The 18,533-nt window shown below is 31.6% G+C and overlaps 3 protein-coding genes across 3 annotated transcripts in view; 2 read left to right on the plus strand and 1 right to left on the minus strand.

Moving 5' to 3' along the window:
- LOC145977255 (uncharacterized) overlaps nucleotides 1-18,533 on the plus strand; it is an 84,033-nt gene that overhangs the window by 22,696 nt on the left and 42,804 nt on the right. The window lies entirely within an intron of this gene.
- Nucleotides 4,720-7,040, plus strand: Prtp (thioredoxin domain-containing protein pretaporter). Its single transcript, XM_083108650.1, has 5 exons — nucleotides 4,720-5,257; nucleotides 5,387-5,533; nucleotides 5,773-5,881; nucleotides 5,966-6,256; nucleotides 6,337-7,040. Exons 1-5 carry the CDS (start codon nucleotides 5,079-5,081, stop codon nucleotides 6,796-6,798), a joined length of 1,188 nt encoding a protein of 395 aa, XP_082964776.1. The 5' UTR covers nucleotides 4,720-5,078; the 3' UTR covers nucleotides 6,799-7,040.
- LOC145977250 (uncharacterized) lies at nucleotides 8,946-13,578 on the minus strand. Its single transcript, XM_083109104.1, has 7 exons — nucleotides 13,244-13,578; nucleotides 12,861-13,082; nucleotides 10,996-11,137; nucleotides 10,467-10,778; nucleotides 10,119-10,269; nucleotides 9,768-10,042; nucleotides 8,946-9,583 (listed from the first exon to the last, which is right to left on the minus strand). The coding sequence occupies exons 2-7, from the start codon at nucleotides 13,067-13,069 to the stop codon at nucleotides 9,371-9,373; spliced, it is 1,302 nt and encodes a 433-aa protein (XP_082965230.1). The 5' UTR covers nucleotides 13,070-13,082; nucleotides 13,244-13,578; the 3' UTR covers nucleotides 8,946-9,370.

Raw genomic sequence — 18,533 nt, forward strand, 5'->3', positions numbered from 1 at the left:
CCTTATTGGCTGAAAATTCGAGGTTAGATAGAGCTTTTGCAATGTTAACAGAGCTGGAAAAGATAGCTATGTCATCCGCGAATTGAACTATCTCACATTCTTCACCGATGTGATTTTTCAGTTTGGCTACGTAGATGTTAAATAAAGTAGGGCTGAGGATTGATCCTTGCGGAACTCCTTTACAAGTGTAATATTCCTTGGAGAGTTCTCCATTAATTGAAAACTGTATGGTTCTTAGATGGATTAGATTATAAATGAATTTACATAGATTGGTGGGGAGACCCATTTGAATGAGATCTTCATAGAGGATGTTGGGAATAACATCATCAAAAGCGCTAGTCAAGTCTAGGAAAAGACATGCGGTGACACCTCCTCTTATAAAACTGACATGAATTTCAGAGGTGAGTATGGAGAGATTATCTAGACAAGAATGTGATCTTCTGAAACCATATTGAGAATTTGGGAGTTTAGAATATCTTTCGAGCCACCAGTCCAGTCTCATCAGGATGAGTTTTTCAATAGTTTTCAGTACGCAGGATGTTAGAGAGATTGGACGATACTTGCCAGGAGTAGATTTGGGAATTAAGAATACAAGAGAGTGTTTCCATGAGTCTGGGAGTTTTCCGGAAGAGTAAATTTCATTCAGTATGTCAAGGAAAGCGGGAAGATAAATCATGGGAATATGACAGATCATGGAGTATGTGATTTGATCTAATCCTGGAGAAGTCTTCTTTTTTTTCATTGCGTTGAGAACGTAGCGGAGTTCTGCAGTTGAGAATGGAGGATCAAAGACAGAAGCCAGATTACAAATATTATCATGGAGCGAGAAGTCTGGAGGTGGTGCGATACAAGATGAGGGACATAAAGAGGCGATGGTGTTTTGCATACCTTTAGATATGTCGTGATTGGTGGAGGGGGAAGAAGAGGAAGTGGAAGTGAGATATCTATTCCTGTATCTCTTAATAAGTTTCCAAAGAGTGTCTATCTGAGTAAAAGAAGTGATCTCTTTACAAAAGGATCTCCAACTCTTGCGTTTCTCAATGCGTAAGATTTTCTTTGTAGAGGCTTCCTGCCTCTTGAGATTGAAGAAGTTTTCCTGAGAAGGATTCCTTTTGAAATGGCGAAAGGCTTGTTTTCTAAGTTCAACCGCTTCCGAACATGTGTCATTCCACCAAGGTGAAGGAGGAGAAAAACGTTTTTAAGGAGAGTTATGGTTCGTAAAAGGGATACGATGCTGATTCTTGTGTTTTTGAGAGGTGAGAGATATAGCAGAGTTTTTAATAGAATTGAAGAGGATTTCATATTTATCCAAATGAGAGATGTCTGGATCTCGCAATTGAGGTAAGAGATCTGGTGCTAGGATGATCAAAAGAGATTGAAATGACTTCCAGTCAAGCTCAGAAAGGTTAAGTTTGTGAGAATAAAGGGGAACATTTTTGACTGTAAGGTTGATGCGAATAATAGAAGGGATATGATCGCTGCCCAGGGAGTCTTCGTATGACTCCCAGAATGCGAAGGGGGTTGTGGATGATGAGACGAAAGTGAGGTCTATGACTGACGGTAAGTTGCGTGGATGAGAAAGGCGGGTAGGAGTACCATCATTAATAGGGAAGAAGTGATGCTCTTGTGAAGATTCGAGAAGAAGTTTACCTGAGCTATCAGAATGATGACTGCCCCACGAAGTGTGATGGGCATTAAAGTCACCAGTGATGATGATATGTGCCGATGTGAAGCAGTTAAAGGAGGTGAAAAAGTTCTCCCAAAGAAGAGAGTCTGAGGGGCCGGGATGTTTGTAAATTGATGCAATAAGGAGAGGTTTAGGAGAGGCTGGAATTTCAATGCAAATTGTTTCTAAAATACCTGGAAAGGAAGGAATGATATTAACTTTACGGAATGCAATATTTCTTCTGATAGCTAGCAAGACCCCACCTGAGTGATTGGAGGGACCATCTTGCCTAATGATAAGGTGATTTTTAAAAAATAGTTTTCGTTCAGAAGTAAGCCAAGTTTCAGAAAAAGCAAAGATATCGAAATGATCTAAATGATTGACCAGAACTTCTCTCTTGTTGGAGACTCCACGGCAAGTCCATTGAAAAATTGTAAGATCTTTAAGTGATGGGTAATTAGTCATTTTGCAATAATGATGAGGAGGTATCTTGCGACTTTAGAAAACTTTCGATGAATGAGATTGCCTTAACTAATGATTCTACTGGAAGGTCGGGAGTCGTGATGAGAGAAGAAAATTTCTGTATAAGTTTATTGATGTCTACATCGGAAGAGGTTTTGATAAAATTCGCATTGTTTGAGGGGGTCTGAGAGAGATTATTGTTAGTAGAATTCGTTGTCTTGATATGGCTAGTGCTAATTTGTGTCTTTTGTAATGGAATGGAGAAGGAAACGGATGGAGAGGATGAGGAGGATTTGGAACTGGAGCGTGAGAAAGATGGTTGGGGGGTTAGGTTGTTATAAAAAATTTTTTGATGTTTATGAGTTAGTGTTGGAAGAGAATTAGATTTGATTAAGGGGAGGACAGAGGATTTATCTGATGAAGTACGAGAGATGGATTTGGCGTATGAACGCGAAGAAAAACGTGGCATGAGCAGACTGCCCGTTGGCATGTTATAAGAAAAAGAGTGTGTATGTCGAGAGGGGAGCGGTGGGAACTCTTCTGAGGAAGAAGAGATAGGAGGCGGTGATCTTTTACCTCTTATAATGTAGTTAACGTCAGCGATAGAGATGTTCCTATATGCAGCGTATTCCCTGATGTCTTTTTGGATCTGTAACTCTGGACAGATGGGGTCGGTAACACGATGTTCTCCTTTGCAGTTGGCACAGATGGGTGGCTTTTGCCAATGAGGACAATCTTCTTTGTTTGCAGAATGGCCTTTCTCTCCGCAGTGCATGCATCTTGGAGATCCCTTACAGGAGGCTTTGATATGACCAAATCTATAACAGGCGTGGTACATGGATATTCTAGAGACATATGGTGTGATGGGATGATTTACATAAAAGAGAGTAGCGTAAGAAGGTAGTTTCTGGCCTTCAAATATTATTTCGACTGAGTATGAAGGTGTAAGTATGTCCTCTGTGGAGGGTTGAGTGTTGTTTGAATGTTGCTCTTGAGAAACTCTGTGATGATTGATGATTCTGCGATTCAACCTCCTGACTGCGAGGATTTTGATTGGACTCTTGATACCTTCCATGATTTGGTCTTCAGTTAATTCCAAGGGGACGTTTCTGATTATACCCTTTCTAGAAGTACGAAATGGAGGTATGAATGCTATTAAGTCATTTTCTTTGAGACGTGGGTCTTCTGTGAGAGAGTTAGCAAATTTTCCTGATTGTAAAAATACAGAGACTTTAGAATAGCCGGCCTTTTTGATCTCAATAATTCCGTCTATATTAAGCTTATTTAGTAGTCTACCAATTGTAATGGGATGTAGTGGCGCAGAAGGATTACTGATCCGTTGGATGTGGATGTCAAACGGACCATGATTGTTTTCAGAGTATCTATTTTTCCGAATAGAGTCGTTAATGGTTATTAAAGAACCAGATATAGACGGGGTGTGTGTCGTAGGAGGAGAGTTGACATCTATAATTTGAATTTTATTGGGAGTTGGAGTGTCACTTACGTTTTCCTTTTCTTTATCTATTATTTCGTTTGAGTTGACGTGTAGTGGTCGTATCCTTGCGAGATGGAGGGTTTTTAATATTGAAGTTATTGAGACTTACTTGATCAGTCAGTCCAGACTCGTTAATGAGTGAGTTAAGTGTTTGAGTGAGAAGAGAGTCTTCCTCGTAGTCCATTTCTGCATCTTTAGAGGAATGATGCTTACCCTCGGAGGTCATGGTGAGTGAAGGAAATTTCGAGGATAGCAAATGTCCAGGAGAGATGTAGCGGAAATCAAAAGAAGAGAGAGAGAACAAAGGCCCAAGATGGCTGTTCACGGTAAAACCGTGTTAACGGTCGTGCGTCAGATGAAATTACGCGTTGATGTGGCTAAGAGTCCGTTGGCGCCCAAAATCCACAATGTCCACGGTAGCACTCGAAGAAATGTAACTTTCTAATGAAAATCACTGATGATTAGCCCAGAAATGGGCTGTTAAATATGCAAGAATCGCTCAGGCACTCAAAATCACGTGTATCTGACTTTGACGCAAAGATGGCGCTTCTAAGTAGCAATCGAATGTGATTGGTCAATTCAAACATAGAAACCAATCACATTCGAGTGCTACTTAGCCGCTCAGTGAGCGGTTGTGCTTCTGGATGCACCCAGTATCTCGTCGGTGCTAGCAACGATTGACCAATCAGAGAGTCCTATTTTGAATTGGCCAATTGGCGACGTGGTCAATCGGATGCCATCCCAGCACAGACTTCTAATATAACTAGACTGCTAACTCCCCATATTTTGCTTATATAAAATGTCCTCACATTTTATGTATTAACGTGACTTATTCTGCGCATGTTTACTTAACCTTGCGTATGTAGCTTGCGTATGTATATACATATACACATGCGTTATCGCAGAGCGCATGCGCAGAATAGAATACCTTTATATACCTATCTGTGATTTGTACATAAAATCGAAGCCGTCTTATATATAAGGAGTTAGCAGTCTAGTATATATAGAAGTCTGTGCATCCCAGACAAAAGGGATCTACTAGTGATATTGCGAGAGATCAATTCTGAATTAGGGTAATTCCAGTTTCATAGTTGCTCTCATTGGATTATATTATATGATGGGCGGAATTATTGGGCGGAATCGGCGATTCGATCGGTTCGCGCGAGCTTCGGCGAACAATAGGCCGGCGGTTGCGCGGAGAAATTCTATATAATTTTTAAAAATATACGACACACTAAAATATCATTTGTTTCCGATATAACATTATATTGTATAGGCATCCTTTTTACAGTATCTCATTCAGCACGGTAAGAAGCCGGGATTAAAAGTAAAACCTCGGGATTAAAACTTATTCCGAATGTGTCGGTGAAAGATTCGATGATCCTTTGCATTTCTCGTGGGGAGATTTTGCTTGTGAAAGGATCGAATATTGTGTAAATAAACTTGAGGCTCGTGATGGCGATTAATTCTACGGATTTTATCGCGTCGAAACGACAGCTCTTGTTCTTTCTATTTATGTTGAGCCAAGTTAGTAACGGCCACGATGAGGACGTGTTTACTTTACAATATACTAGCGAGAATTTCTCTACGAAGATTAAAACGAAGAATCACTTTGTTATGTTTTACGCACCATGGTAAATATATGAATATACATTACATATATCATTATTTATATAATATAAATTAAAAGATGAAGAAAAAAGAAATGATTTCTACTATTACTATATTAATTATGATGAATAAGAAATTCTTTCCTTTAAAAGGTGTGGACATTGCCAAAAACTTAGTTCTACATGGGAGCAATTAGCGGAAATGTTAAATAAAGAGAATAGTAATATAAGAATAGCCAAAGTTGATTGTACAACTGAGATTACTCTGTGTAGTGAACAGGATGTTACTGGCTATCCCACGTAATTTATCTTATTTTAACAATTTATTTTAACAATCGTATTAATGAAATTTCCATTAAAAAAAGTTCTATTCAAATAAATGAATTTTAACTTTTTATATATATTGTACTATTGTAATTTTAACATTTTAATGTATAATATTCCTATATGTCATATACTATATATAATAAATTATTAAATAATTTTGAAATTATATTACGATTATTATATTATACTACATTGAAAATTTTTAAATACAGGCTAAAGTTTTATAAAACTGGGGAAACCGGAAGCATCAAATTTAGAGGAACTCGAAATTTACCTTCTTTGACTGCCTTTATTGATGAACAATTAGGCAGTTCCTCTATGGTATGTACTTTTATACATGACTTATTTTGAACCTTATGTTACTCTTTATATCAATTTACTAATATCATAGCAATTATTTTTTAGAATGAAGATGTTGCACCATCTCCTCCAGAAGCAGTGAATGGATTGCTAGAATTAACAAAAAATACATTTGAAAAACATGTTTCTTCTGGATATCATTTTGTCAAATTTTATGCACCTTGGTGTGGACACTGTCAAAAATTAGCACCAACATGGGATAAATTAGCTGACAGTCTCCATAACGATGATGCAGTTAGTATCTCTAAAATAGACTGCACCCAACATCGTAGTGTTTGTGGCCAATTTGACATTAAAGGATATCCCACATTGTTGTGGATTGAAGATGGGAAAAAGGTATTGTTAATTAAATTATCCTTTTTTTCTGAAAAAGAAAAAGAATTATAAATTAGAAACTAAAATATATAAATTTCCAGATAGATAAATACACTGGTGAACGCACTCACGAAGAGCTAAAGGCCTATGTGTCGATGATGCTAAGTAAGAGTGCTGACGAATCGAATCAAAAGAGCGAAAACAATAATGTCCCGCATGCTATACTAAGTTTGACAGCCGACAGTTTCCAGCATGGTATCGAAAAAGGTTTTTCCTTCGTAAAGTTCTTTGCACCTTGGTGTGGACATTGCAAACGCTTGGCGCCCACATGGGAGGAGTTGGGTAAGAAATTTTTTGCTAATAACAACGTGAATATCGCTAAAGTCGATTGCACGCTCGATGCAAGCAAACAGTTATGCAATGAACAAGAAGTGGAAGGTTTTCCAGCATTGTACTTGTATAGAGATGGACGTAAAGTCTTTGAGTATAATGGTTCGCGTAATCTTGACGATCTGTATGATTTCGTGATAAATCATCTTCAAAAACCGCACGACGAATTATAATCCTATTATTAAACTTCTGCAATGTAAGTCACATCATAGTATTTCCCATCAAATAATTAGACTAATGATACGTATATATGCGTAACATCATATCTATCATTCATTATCAAACAAGAACAAGAGAATAAGAATTTTTTTCATTTTTATATTCTGTAGACAAGAGAAAAAAAAGAGTACAATTAAAATATAATTATAATCTCAAAGAACAATGTACTTCCGAAATATATTTATGAGTGTATTTATTTAGCATTCTTCCATTTTACCAATTTTTCTCTCTCATATTTAATCTGATTTCTAAAAAGTTAAATTGAAAATCTGCGCGCATATCAAATTTATTTATATCCAAGTAAGAGACAAAAACAAGAACTTTTTTTAGTTCTTTTGGTTTTTTAAATTATAACAAAGTATGCGCTGTGTGTACACCATTTAATTTCTTCTATTATATATAATATTAGATTTCTTTTACTATATAATACTAGAAAAAAAAAATATATATATATATATATATTTTTTTTTCCTAGTATTATATATAGTAAAAGAAATCTAATATTATATATAATATATATATATATATATATTTCATATACAGGGTGTACAAAACGTATAGAATAACTTGGAGAGATTTCATTTAAAAAAAAAATGTTTCAGATAAAAGTTGTAGGGCTCTAAAATATCTATTTACTAGTTTTATCAGTATGACCACAGGTGGCGTTGCAAAGATTACATAAAGGTCACTTTGAATTTTTTAAATGGAAACCCTTATTTCTTATTACATATTCTTGTAGTTTAGCTCGAGAGCTTTCCAAAACACTATAATTAAGTTATTTTTCATTAAATACTTTTCGAGTTATAAGTACTCAAGTTATTCAGAGGGTTCCATATTTTTGTACACCCTGTGTGTGTGTGTGTGTGTGTGTGTGCGTGTGCGTGTGCGTGTGTGTGTGTATTGCACTATGTACAAAATTGAAACATTTTGTGATTAACTTAAATAAACAAGACTAAACATGAATAAAAATAAAATGTAAAACATATACACACACACACACACACACACACACACACACACAGGGTGTCCCATTTAACTTGAGACGTCGAAGTAACTCGAAACCATGGCGGTTTCGGTGAGAATGTTTTAAACAAAAGTTGTATGGTTTTAAGGGGGCCATAAGATGGTGTCATTGGTTTTACCTTGAAATGTCATTTGAAGGTCACGTGAAGGTCACCTCCAACTTTTTAAATGGGACACCCTATATACTTTTGCATATTCTTATAGCTTGCCTCGAGAGCTTTCTAAAACACTATAATAATGTATTTCTTCATTGAGTACTTTTCGAGTTATGAGGCTTGAAATAATTTCTTAATTTTACATAAACCATAAAATATCTAGTAAAATATTCATTTTTCGATTACCTTACCTTAATACTTTTATGTACAAAATAATGAGAGGAATCAATTGGTGTAAAGAAAACACATAGTTGTTTTTAAGAAAAAATATGTAATTTGCAATTAACAATTCCATATTTTTTCTTAAAAACAACTGTATGTTTTCTTTAAACCAATTGATTACTCTCATTATTTTGTACATAAAAGTATTAAGGTAAGATAATCGAAAAATGAATATTTTACTAGATATTTTATGGTTTATGTAAAATTAAGAAATTATTTCAAGCCTCATAACTCGAAAAGTACTCAATGAAGAAATACTTTATTATAGTGTTTTGGACAGCTCTCGAGGCAAGCTATAAGAATATGCAAAAGTATATAGGGTGTCCCATTTAAAAAGTTGGAGGTGACCTTCATGTGACCTTCAAACGACTTTTCAAGGTAAAACCAATGACACCATCTTATGGCCCCCTTAAAACCATACAACTTTTGTTTAAAACATTCTCACCGAAACCGCCATGGTTTCGAGTTACTTCGATGTCTCAAGTTAAATGGGACACCCTGTATATGTTTTACATTTTATTTTTATTCATGTTTAAAGACTTGTATATTTAAATTAATCGCAAAATGTTTCAATTTTGTACATAGTGTAAAAAAAAAGTTGATTGAATTGGTTAAAAATAAAGGTAAGAAAAAAAACGATCGATTTTATCACATAATTTCTAGTGCAATATAAAGGTAATATATAGGTAAGATATAAAAAATAGAATTCTTGCTCTTTTATTGCAAATATGTAAAGATTTTTGACAAATAATTATTGTATAAAATACATATGTTACATTTTCATCATATATTGTAAGAATAGTGATGTGTATTTCTCTGTTTTAATTATCTTCTCTTAGTAGCAATTGTTTAGCATATAATAAGTTACATTGCGAATCGGTCTTGCGTAGAAGCATATCGTCAGTGATAAACACCCTTATTAATGAACTAAGCAATAAACGGGTCCGGTATTTTTGTCCGATTCGTATATTGTTCCGATTGGAACGATATTTGTTTTCGAACCATCAAGTGGCGAAATGGTGCTGCAATTGGTGAGAGAGACACAAACAGTTTGTTGGCCCGACTTGGAGCCCCGTTTGCGATAAGATTACATTCACTTTTTGGTTTTCCTTCTTTTACGTGAACCCTAACAAGGTTTACAATAAGACACGCTGAAATTCTCATTGTCGATGATGCGATATTGATAATTTTTGTAAGTAGTGAAGTTTATGTCACGCATGTCGCTAACATGATCGAAGATCTTTTTCATCACCGGTGGCAAACTCGGTACGTTGGCAGCGGCCGCAATCTCATCATAGTAGGCCCATTGTCTATCTTTGAGTTTATTGATATGTCTCAACTGAAAAAGGCAATTATTGTAATGTTTTTTTTCCAAGATAAATTTATACACTAATATATTACATGTATATATTATATTGTTTCTCTTATTTAAGAAAGAACATCTTTTATTGTTATTCTCTACCGTAATCTTTTAAATTGCAAATTTCTTCCTATCATTGAGACACTTGAGAAATTAGTCTTACCTGAATACCTTGATCCAATAGAGACTTCTTCTCGATCTCGTATTCTTCACGCATTCTTTGTGGCGATAATAGTTGGATACGGCCTTCGAGAATTCCGAGAATATATTGTGCTTGAATGTGAAACATCGGGAATGGTATCACGATCGCCGGTAAACCCATGAAGAACAGATTCGTGTAATCCATATGCATCAGATGCTTGTAAATGGGTTCAACGTGGTTATCATCTGTACGTATCTCAACTTTAGTTGACATAAAGGGATACGTGAATTTGTAACCTGATAAAATTTATTATCATGAATATATAATGAAAGTCAAATTTTATTAAATATTCCAAATATATGAAATCAATACCAGTGCAATATATGAAACTGTCCACTTCCGCTGAGGAACCATCGCGGAAGATGAAGACGTTTCCTTGGACGGACTCGATGCTGGGTCTTTGCTCAACGTTGCTCGACATCTTCGAATCAATACGCTCCGTCAAATTATGACTTAAATACACCTAGATTAACAAAAGAAAGATTACGTTAAATCATCGTATTATTCTATATACGTGTGCCATTGCTGTCTACACAATAAGACTTTACAAGTTTTAATAACTTTATATGTAAATTGATTATCCAATTTTAAGTCCAAATATTAAGAATAAAAAATATTTTACATCTGGCGAAGATAATTAATGATAGGTAACATACGTACTTTGTCAGCGTATTGCGAGATTTCTATTGCGATATCAATACCGGACCAGGATGCGCCGAGTATGCAAACCTTTTTGCCAGCGTATACCTCCGGTTTCCTGTATTGATGACTGTGAATGCACCTACCGTGGAAGCTTTCGATACCTGGAATATGTGGAATATGACCGACAGTGTAATGACCGTTGCACAATACCACGGCGTCAAAAATTTTCGTGGTCTCTACTTTGGATTCTAAATCGTCGTACGTTATGATCCACAAGGTCTGGCCGTTTTTCAGAATCTCCGGCTCCACGTGCTTTACCAGAGTATTGAACTAGAAAGAAAAAAATGAGCAGAATTTAAAATCAAGAACAACAAATCGTAGTGCGAAATATTTTTCTTAGACTTCTTTTTGCTTTTATATATCATATATTTAAATAGAACAAACAAGTAGTAGAAAATTTATTTCATTTATGTGTTTATATACACACATATACATAATCTGTATAATAATAAGAACTCACTGTATAATTATAATAATGAGAACTCACTTTAATATAAGGATAGAGATTGAAGTGTTTTGCATAGTCCAAAAGATATTCCCTTATTACGCTATGATGAACAAAAGACGGCCCTTCTTGATTTTGAAAGGGAAAATCAGGTATCTGCATTACTTCCTTCGGTATATTTGTTCTGTAAGAGAAATCAAAACATTTTTCTGTCTTGATGATTGCTCTCATATTGAGGTGATCACGCGCGCAATTTTTATTAACATGAGGTTCAAAAGATACGACGACCCGAGACGCGATAAATAAAGTTGCAAGTTGTATATGTGTATATATTTAACTCGAAATAAACTTTAAGCTGTTTTAAACTTTATACTTGAGAGATGGAATAAAAAATAAATAAGAAGATTATATTTTTTTGCGCGTGTTTTATATAATTAATTATGCTTTATTTATAAAAAAGATAAAAAAATAAAACATTTCAGAATGTTAAATATACACTTATTTTTAAAAAATATTTTTCTTGCTTTTATTTTGCCATCTAGAAAGCTTTTTTTAATCTAATAAAATAAATTTCTTTTTATTTTGCCATTTAGATTTTTTAATTTCATAAACTAAATTTCTTAGTGCTGAATAAAGTCAATTAGAGAAGCTGAAGATTTACAGCGTAGTTTGGCAATGTAATATGTACAATTTTCGACTGTATTAGCAAAGAAGATAAAATATATAAGAAAATAATATTATGCAAAACATTAATAGACATGCACAGAATTAAATCAATAAATGTATTTTTTAATAGATTTCATGTAAACATTCTTATATCTCTGTGTAAATTCTCAAGTTTTCCGTATTATCTTTCGATCTGGCTTCTGATTTGCATCACAGACGAGATATTATTATCTCATTAGTACATATGGGTATCGTTTCGATACTCAATTTATCGTGTTATTGGCGCGTGCGCTTCTTTCCGGAACTGGTCGTCAAGAAACGATTATCTAATTAATGTGTCGCAAAGTCACGCGTCGACAGAGTTTATCGCATTTATATATTAGATGACGTGTATGTGGGAATCTATATACGTTGTTTATATGTTTATTTCCGAAACTTCTTATTATCTTAATCAAATATCAAAAAAAGGGAAATTAAATAGAATTCGATGTCATGTAATATTTCTCTCTCTTTCTCATTTTTATCTATCGAAATATATACTAACATAAACATAAGATCTAAATATAAATATAATGTTGAGCTTGAAAGAACCTTGATGAAAATCGATTATATATCGCTTCAATTATCTACATATATGAAAATTCAAATATATGAAAATATATGAACATTATTCTTTTTGTTAAAAGTAGTCTATGCAAGCTAAAATGATCTAATGATGCAATTCTGGCACTAAACAAGACAGCAAATTTCACGAAAGTTCCATTTCCTTTGCGCGTGCCATTGATATGATTCTACTAATTTCTCCATAATAATTATGTATAATCGACACATGCTCTTTCAATTATATATTATATTAATTTTTAATATTCTAACTGAATCGCTCGAATATTAAAAGAGTATAACTTTAAGAATCTGCTAATTTGTTTAAAATGAAAAGTCTATAATATATATTAAATATAAATTTATATTATCTATATATGACTATCTATTAAATTTAAATTCTAATTAAACACGTTAAAAAAATTATATCCAATATTAAAAATGTTTACTTAAAATTTTAAATTCAATTTTCTGGAATTATTATGTTCTTTTATTCATTGAGCACGATATGATAATCTATATTTATCTTGTGCATAAAAAAGCTTTAATTAATTTTTCATAATTAAAAGAACGATGTTTGATGCTAAGAATATTTAAGACTTTCATCTATTTACTCGATTAATATATGTATCTATACGAACCTGAGATTCTTATACATGCTGCTGTGAATCAAAAGTCCGTGTTTATCGAGATGTGTTTCATCAGTGTAAACCCATGTACCACCAATACGATCGGTTTGCTCGAACAATATTAGACTATAAGTATCTAAACTGGACATTATATGACGGGCCATCACCAAACCAGCCACTCCACCACCGACAATAGCGATTCTCGTCTTACTACTTGGCATTATGCCTTTCAGCCTAAGGAAATTATATTATTTATATTGCAAATTTTCTCGATCGATTAACACTCAACAAACAAGGTATAATTGAGTAAATATACAATTGAATAAATAAATCAAAATACACATATATAAGATAAAATGTACTTTTGTAAGAATGCAGATGACAATATTACGTACGCTTTATGTGTTTTCCTTCCAAAAAATATTTAGTAATGTGATAAAAAAATAACACTCAAGATATAAATATCGAAATAAATGACAAATTTATCGCGGTAATTTTGTCAGCAATTAATAAATAACTATTTAATATCCGATATTATTTCCACGTCCTCTGATTTTCAGTCGTCAATATAAAAATATACAAAAATTATTAAGATATAGTTAAGATATTCTGTTAATGTTCTCGATCAAAGTCAAAGTATGGCACTACAACACCGGCAATACAACACCGGAGAGATAAATACGATTTCCTGAACTGATTCGGCTAAAGGCTGAATTAAGACTGTCAAGATGAAAGCAAGTCCAAGTTATATTCTTGCATTTATCCAATCTCCCCACACTAAGTTTACATATGGAAATTTTTTCTACGCAAGTTACGGCGTATCTCCTTTCTTCTGATGAAATCGTGGCGAGGCTTATAATCAGCAGCGGGGCATCTACGAGAATCTGCATATGATTAAACATTCATTAATAAAAGTGTAAGTTTGAAACGGTAAATTTTGAGGTCATCATGAATTAATGCAATAAGAAGATATGTACGTATCATATTTATAAATACAATTTCAGAACTTGCAGCACAATACACAGGAATTTGAGACATATAAATTTCGTAACTTTGAATATTATCAAATAAAAAAGATTATTTAATTTTTAGTAGATTCTAAGAGAAATTATATTAATTACTTAATGTAACTATAAATATGAAGTTATTATAATTGTTGTGTATATAAATTGAAATTTAAAAAAAAATGATTTAGTACATTGCGCGACAATGATCCTGTCCTACGCGGGGCAAGGGGAGCGTAGAACTGGCCAATCAGCCGCTGCTATGCTGCCAGTTGATTGGCCAGTTCTACGCTCCCCTTGTCCCGCGTAGGACAGGATCATTATCGCGCAGTGTACATAAGATAAAACTATCATATTTATAAATTGCTGATCTTTTGCAGTAATCAGCATTATTACGAGAGATCCGCAGAATATCCGAATGATATTTGAAAAATTTGAATGTTATCAAATAATTAATTTAAGAACTCAAGAATGTTTACATGTCGATATTGTAAACTTTTTAAATTTTTTCCATTTTATGCTAATTATCATGTTTCATTAAAATATATCTGACATATAACTCATGGTTTTGTGCGATGGAACATATGTTGAAATTTATTATTGAAATATTAAAACTACTTGCACTTTCTCTTTGATCTTATTCTGATAATAATCTTGTAGTTCGCTCATATAATCAACGCAGAAAAAAAACATGCCGATAAGTGCTGATTTTAATGTGACGAGTGAGAAATAACACGATAGATTTCATCATATCTGTTATAACAGACGAAATTGACGGCAAAACAGTTATTTTTCTCAAGCCATACATTAAGATTTCTGTAATTAGTTCCTGGTGATTGAGAAATTGCCGACCAATCACGATTAAAAAGAATCAAACAAGAAATGCGAAAGGGAAAACGCCTGCTCGATTGCCGATCTCTCTCTCCTCCAGTTTGTTCAAATTAATTCTGACTAAAAGATATCGCATTGTAATTAGCCATATTACTTGCTTTTTGCAAATACTTGTTTTTCCAGTTTTTCGAGTAGAAAGGAAATAGAACGCGATGTTGCATCATGAGAACGGACGTTCGCGTGATTTTAGAGAGATTGGTTCTTCCTTTAAATTTCAAATTAATCTGCTTTTCCAATATTTATTCACATAATATATACAAATAGTATAAATTAATATAAACATGAGATAAGAACTGTCGTATTCTTTAATACTGAATGACGTGTTATTTATCACTATGTGAAAATCTATCTATGCTTTTAATTTAGTCAATATATATATATATATATATATATATATATATATATATATATATTTATTTATTTATTTATTTATTTATTTATTTATTTATTAATTTAAAAAAAATGCCCATACTTTTCTTCTAAAATAACTACCGTTTAATTACGAATGTGTCAAGTATGCACATTTATCACATATAATAAATTTTTATTTTTGTTATTCCAATTATTGCGATGTAAGGAGACGAGATATTGCGTCAACTGACGTTCTCTTTAGAGTTTCATTTCGTAATTAACTAATGTAAAAAAATATATTTTGGCGAAAAAAAGTACATACATACGAGATGCAAGATGCAAAATTTATGCAACGAGATTAAACATGTATTATGCTATATATAAATTGTGAATTAATTTTGTATTATTTTTATTTCTTTAATAAATTATATTGCAAAACGCGTAGAGCTCTACAATTTCTATTTCTATTTATATGGTTGTTATTATATTTCGATATAATAAAATTTTAGCGATCGTGAAGTATATATTACGCAGTTACGTGCAATGCATTTCCATTTTTTGAAGAAACAAAATTGCATTTTAATACAATCAATATAATTCCAAATATTTTTCATATTTCAGCCTTAATTTAGCATTTCTTAAAACTGATTGTGAGTAAACATTTGGAAATTTTAAATTCCCTTGCGGAATACAAAATTCTTACCTACCAAATTCTTTTTCTCTTTCTTTTACAACTGAGAGATAGAAATAGAGAACATCGGAGTACAAAATTCGTTATCGCAGTTAACGATAAGATTTGATAGGCATACATATTTAGTATACGCATAAGCAATTTTGTAATACTGTATCATTTATTATTAGAATTGTTATAAAATGTAGCATTTATATATTTTTATATCGTAAATTTTTGTTTTTATTAAGACGTAGCTTAAAATCAAACGTTATATGATAATAAAAACAAATTAGTAAGCGAGAATGAGCTCATTTTGATATAGATTATTTGAAATTGTGCAACGATGACGTTATCGTTTAGACATATGACTCTACCGCGCATAAAGTATCGCGTATAAATCTCATTTGTAAAATCATTCTATAGTAATTGTATTATGCGTATATTAAAAAAATATTTTAATCTATTTAAAATTAAAATGATTCAAATATTATCGTAATGTGCAACACATGTGTTACACATGATGATAATATTTGATAAATATATAAACTTTTATTTCTTGAATATTAATATATTGTATTTTTTTACATATCTTTTAAATTCGTCATTCATAGTTTATCCATTATAAATTAAAAGAAGATTATAGATAATGGAAAAAAGATAGTTGTTTATCAGTTATTTATGAGTTATTTATTATATTTTAAACTAGAAAATAATTATACTGAATAAACAAACAGTGATAATCCCCTTTTATAGGGCATTCTTCCGCTATAAAGGAAATAATTTTTGGCTAATGTGTAACTATTTCTTATTTTATTAGAGTTAACGTCTTATCAATTTATTCGTCGCAATATTCTGTTCCAGTTTGCGTAATTTATGACGTTTCAGCCAGTTATATTTCATCATAATCATCTTACAATATTGGATAAAATTTTCGATAAAGATTTTAAAGTAGTTTAAAAAGATAAAAAAAGTTAGAGAGACTTTAGAAAGAGAAAATAAAATAAGTAGAGCAAATAAAAAATATAAGATTACTTGTAAATTTTTCGCCACTGTAAAGAATAAATATTATTTTTATTTGATTTGCTAATCATGATTTATTGTAGCTAACTGTCGCGATATATTGAAATTTGTATGAAATGTTATTGAAGATAATTTATTCATATAATTATTATAGATATGACTGATTATAGCACACCATATAGCTATCGCTTTCAGTTAAAGTAATTAGGAATGTGATTGTATGAGAAGATGATTAAAATTTCATTCAAAACATATTAAGATACGAAGAAACAATGGAAGCTTTATTTTATCGATAAACTTGAATAAATGATTATCTTTCTTGAATAAATGCTTATGCCGTTGTTATTAATATTTTTGTAAAAAGTACACTATATATTACAATAAAACACAGAATATTATTATATCAATTGTATATAAATCACTGTTAGAAAGAAATTCCAAAATTTTTTATAATTTTTTTTGTTGAAGAACTTGACTTATAATTATCTTAAAATCCGCACAACTAAAATTTAATATAAGTTTAAAGAGAGTATTAGTCTGCTATAAGAGAGTATTTAGTCTGCTATAAATTAATTTTGATTTCTATATAAATTTAATCTTTCATTTTTAAATAAGTTTTATAGTTTTCTAAAAATTTAACTTTATTATCGATTTTATTTTATTTAAAATATATTTTATTTAAAATATATTGAGTGATTTATATATTTATTATTATATATTTATTAGATTTAAATATACATATTTAATACTCTTACATTAGTTATAATTCATATATATAATAGACATATTAGCGGTATTCAATGATGTAACATTAATTTAAAAAATCTACACTACGTAAATAATAATACATATGTTTATCTCATATTGATCTTATTATCCATTTGATAGACACAAATAAGATCAGATTCTAACTTCCTGAATTCCATTTTATCGACTACATTTACACGTCACTTCCTTAATCGGAATTAATAATATTCGTAATACTCTAAGACTGATCAATTACAACTATTCCTCTTAAGAATGGAATGACTGTCACATTTTCTGAGCAGTTTAGATCAGTTAGAATTATGAATATTATTAAACTCGATGAAGGGTAATGTGTAGTTAGTATTCAGAGAAAGAATTATGAGAGATCAATATTATTTTGATGATATACTACAGTTTAATAATTCACATCTCAATAATATTTTCAAGATGTATCGATCTATATTCAATAAATAAATAAACCCTTATAAGAATTTAATTGCGAATTTATGCTTATTTATAATTCAGATAATTCTTAAAAGAAACAAAAATATACATATGTATGTGTGTATGTATAAAAAGAAATGAAATAACTTTCTCTATTTTGGCGTGAGAAATAAAATAAAATTAATAATTATTTCTATTTTATAAATTTTTATATAAACCTTGAAGTAAAGAAACGAAACCGATAAACTTTTTTTCCATAATTCTTCCTGCAATATTTATTTATTAGTACAAGCAAAACAGATTTAATTACGCTTAATAATTAATATAATCTGCGTAAATTAGTTCATTTCAATAGTTAAAACGAAACAATATATATTCCAACAATATATTCGTGCTTATGTCCCTATCGCAATTGTTAATGATTTATATCTAGCTAAATATTGGTTGTATATAGTAGCTATCATAAATTTTCAACAATCACGCGAGCTATTTGCAATGCCATTGAAAACATCATTATTTCGTGTACGATTTCAATGTGATACGAGAAAAAATTGT

The sequence above is a fragment of the Camponotus vicinus genome, unplaced genomic scaffold (genome assembly GCF_025532165.1).
Source record: "Camponotus vicinus isolate PSW18456_S1 unplaced genomic scaffold, iyCamVici1.0 SCAF_9, whole genome shotgun sequence".
Classification (NCBI taxonomy): Eukaryota; Metazoa; Arthropoda; class Insecta; order Hymenoptera; family Formicidae; genus Camponotus; species Camponotus vicinus.

Bases quoted from the DNA above. Each gene is read 5' to 3' on its own strand.
- Prtp (XM_083108650.1), top strand. From the start codon at position 5,079: ATGGCGATTAATTCTACGGATTTTATCGCGTCGAAACGACAGCTCTTG. The intron at 5,258-5,386 runs GTAAATATATGA...TTCCTTTAAAAG, and splicing joins GTTATGTTTTACGCACCATG to GTGTGGACATTGCCAAAAAC. The intron at 5,882-5,965 runs GTATGTACTTTT...ATTATTTTTTAG, and splicing joins AATTAGGCAGTTCCTCTATG to AATGAAGATGTTGCACCATC.
- LOC145977250 (XM_083109104.1), bottom strand. From the start codon at position 13,069: ATGCCAAGTAGTAAGACGAGAATCGCTATTGTCGGTGGTGGAGTGGCT. The intron at 11,138-12,860 runs GTTCGTATAGAT...TTTCTCTTACAG, and splicing joins AGCATGTATAAGAATCTCAG to AACAAATATACCGAAGGAAG. The intron at 9,584-9,767 runs GTAAGACTAATT...TGCCTTTTTCAG, and splicing joins TATTGGATCAAGGTATTCAG to TTGAGACATATCAATAAACT.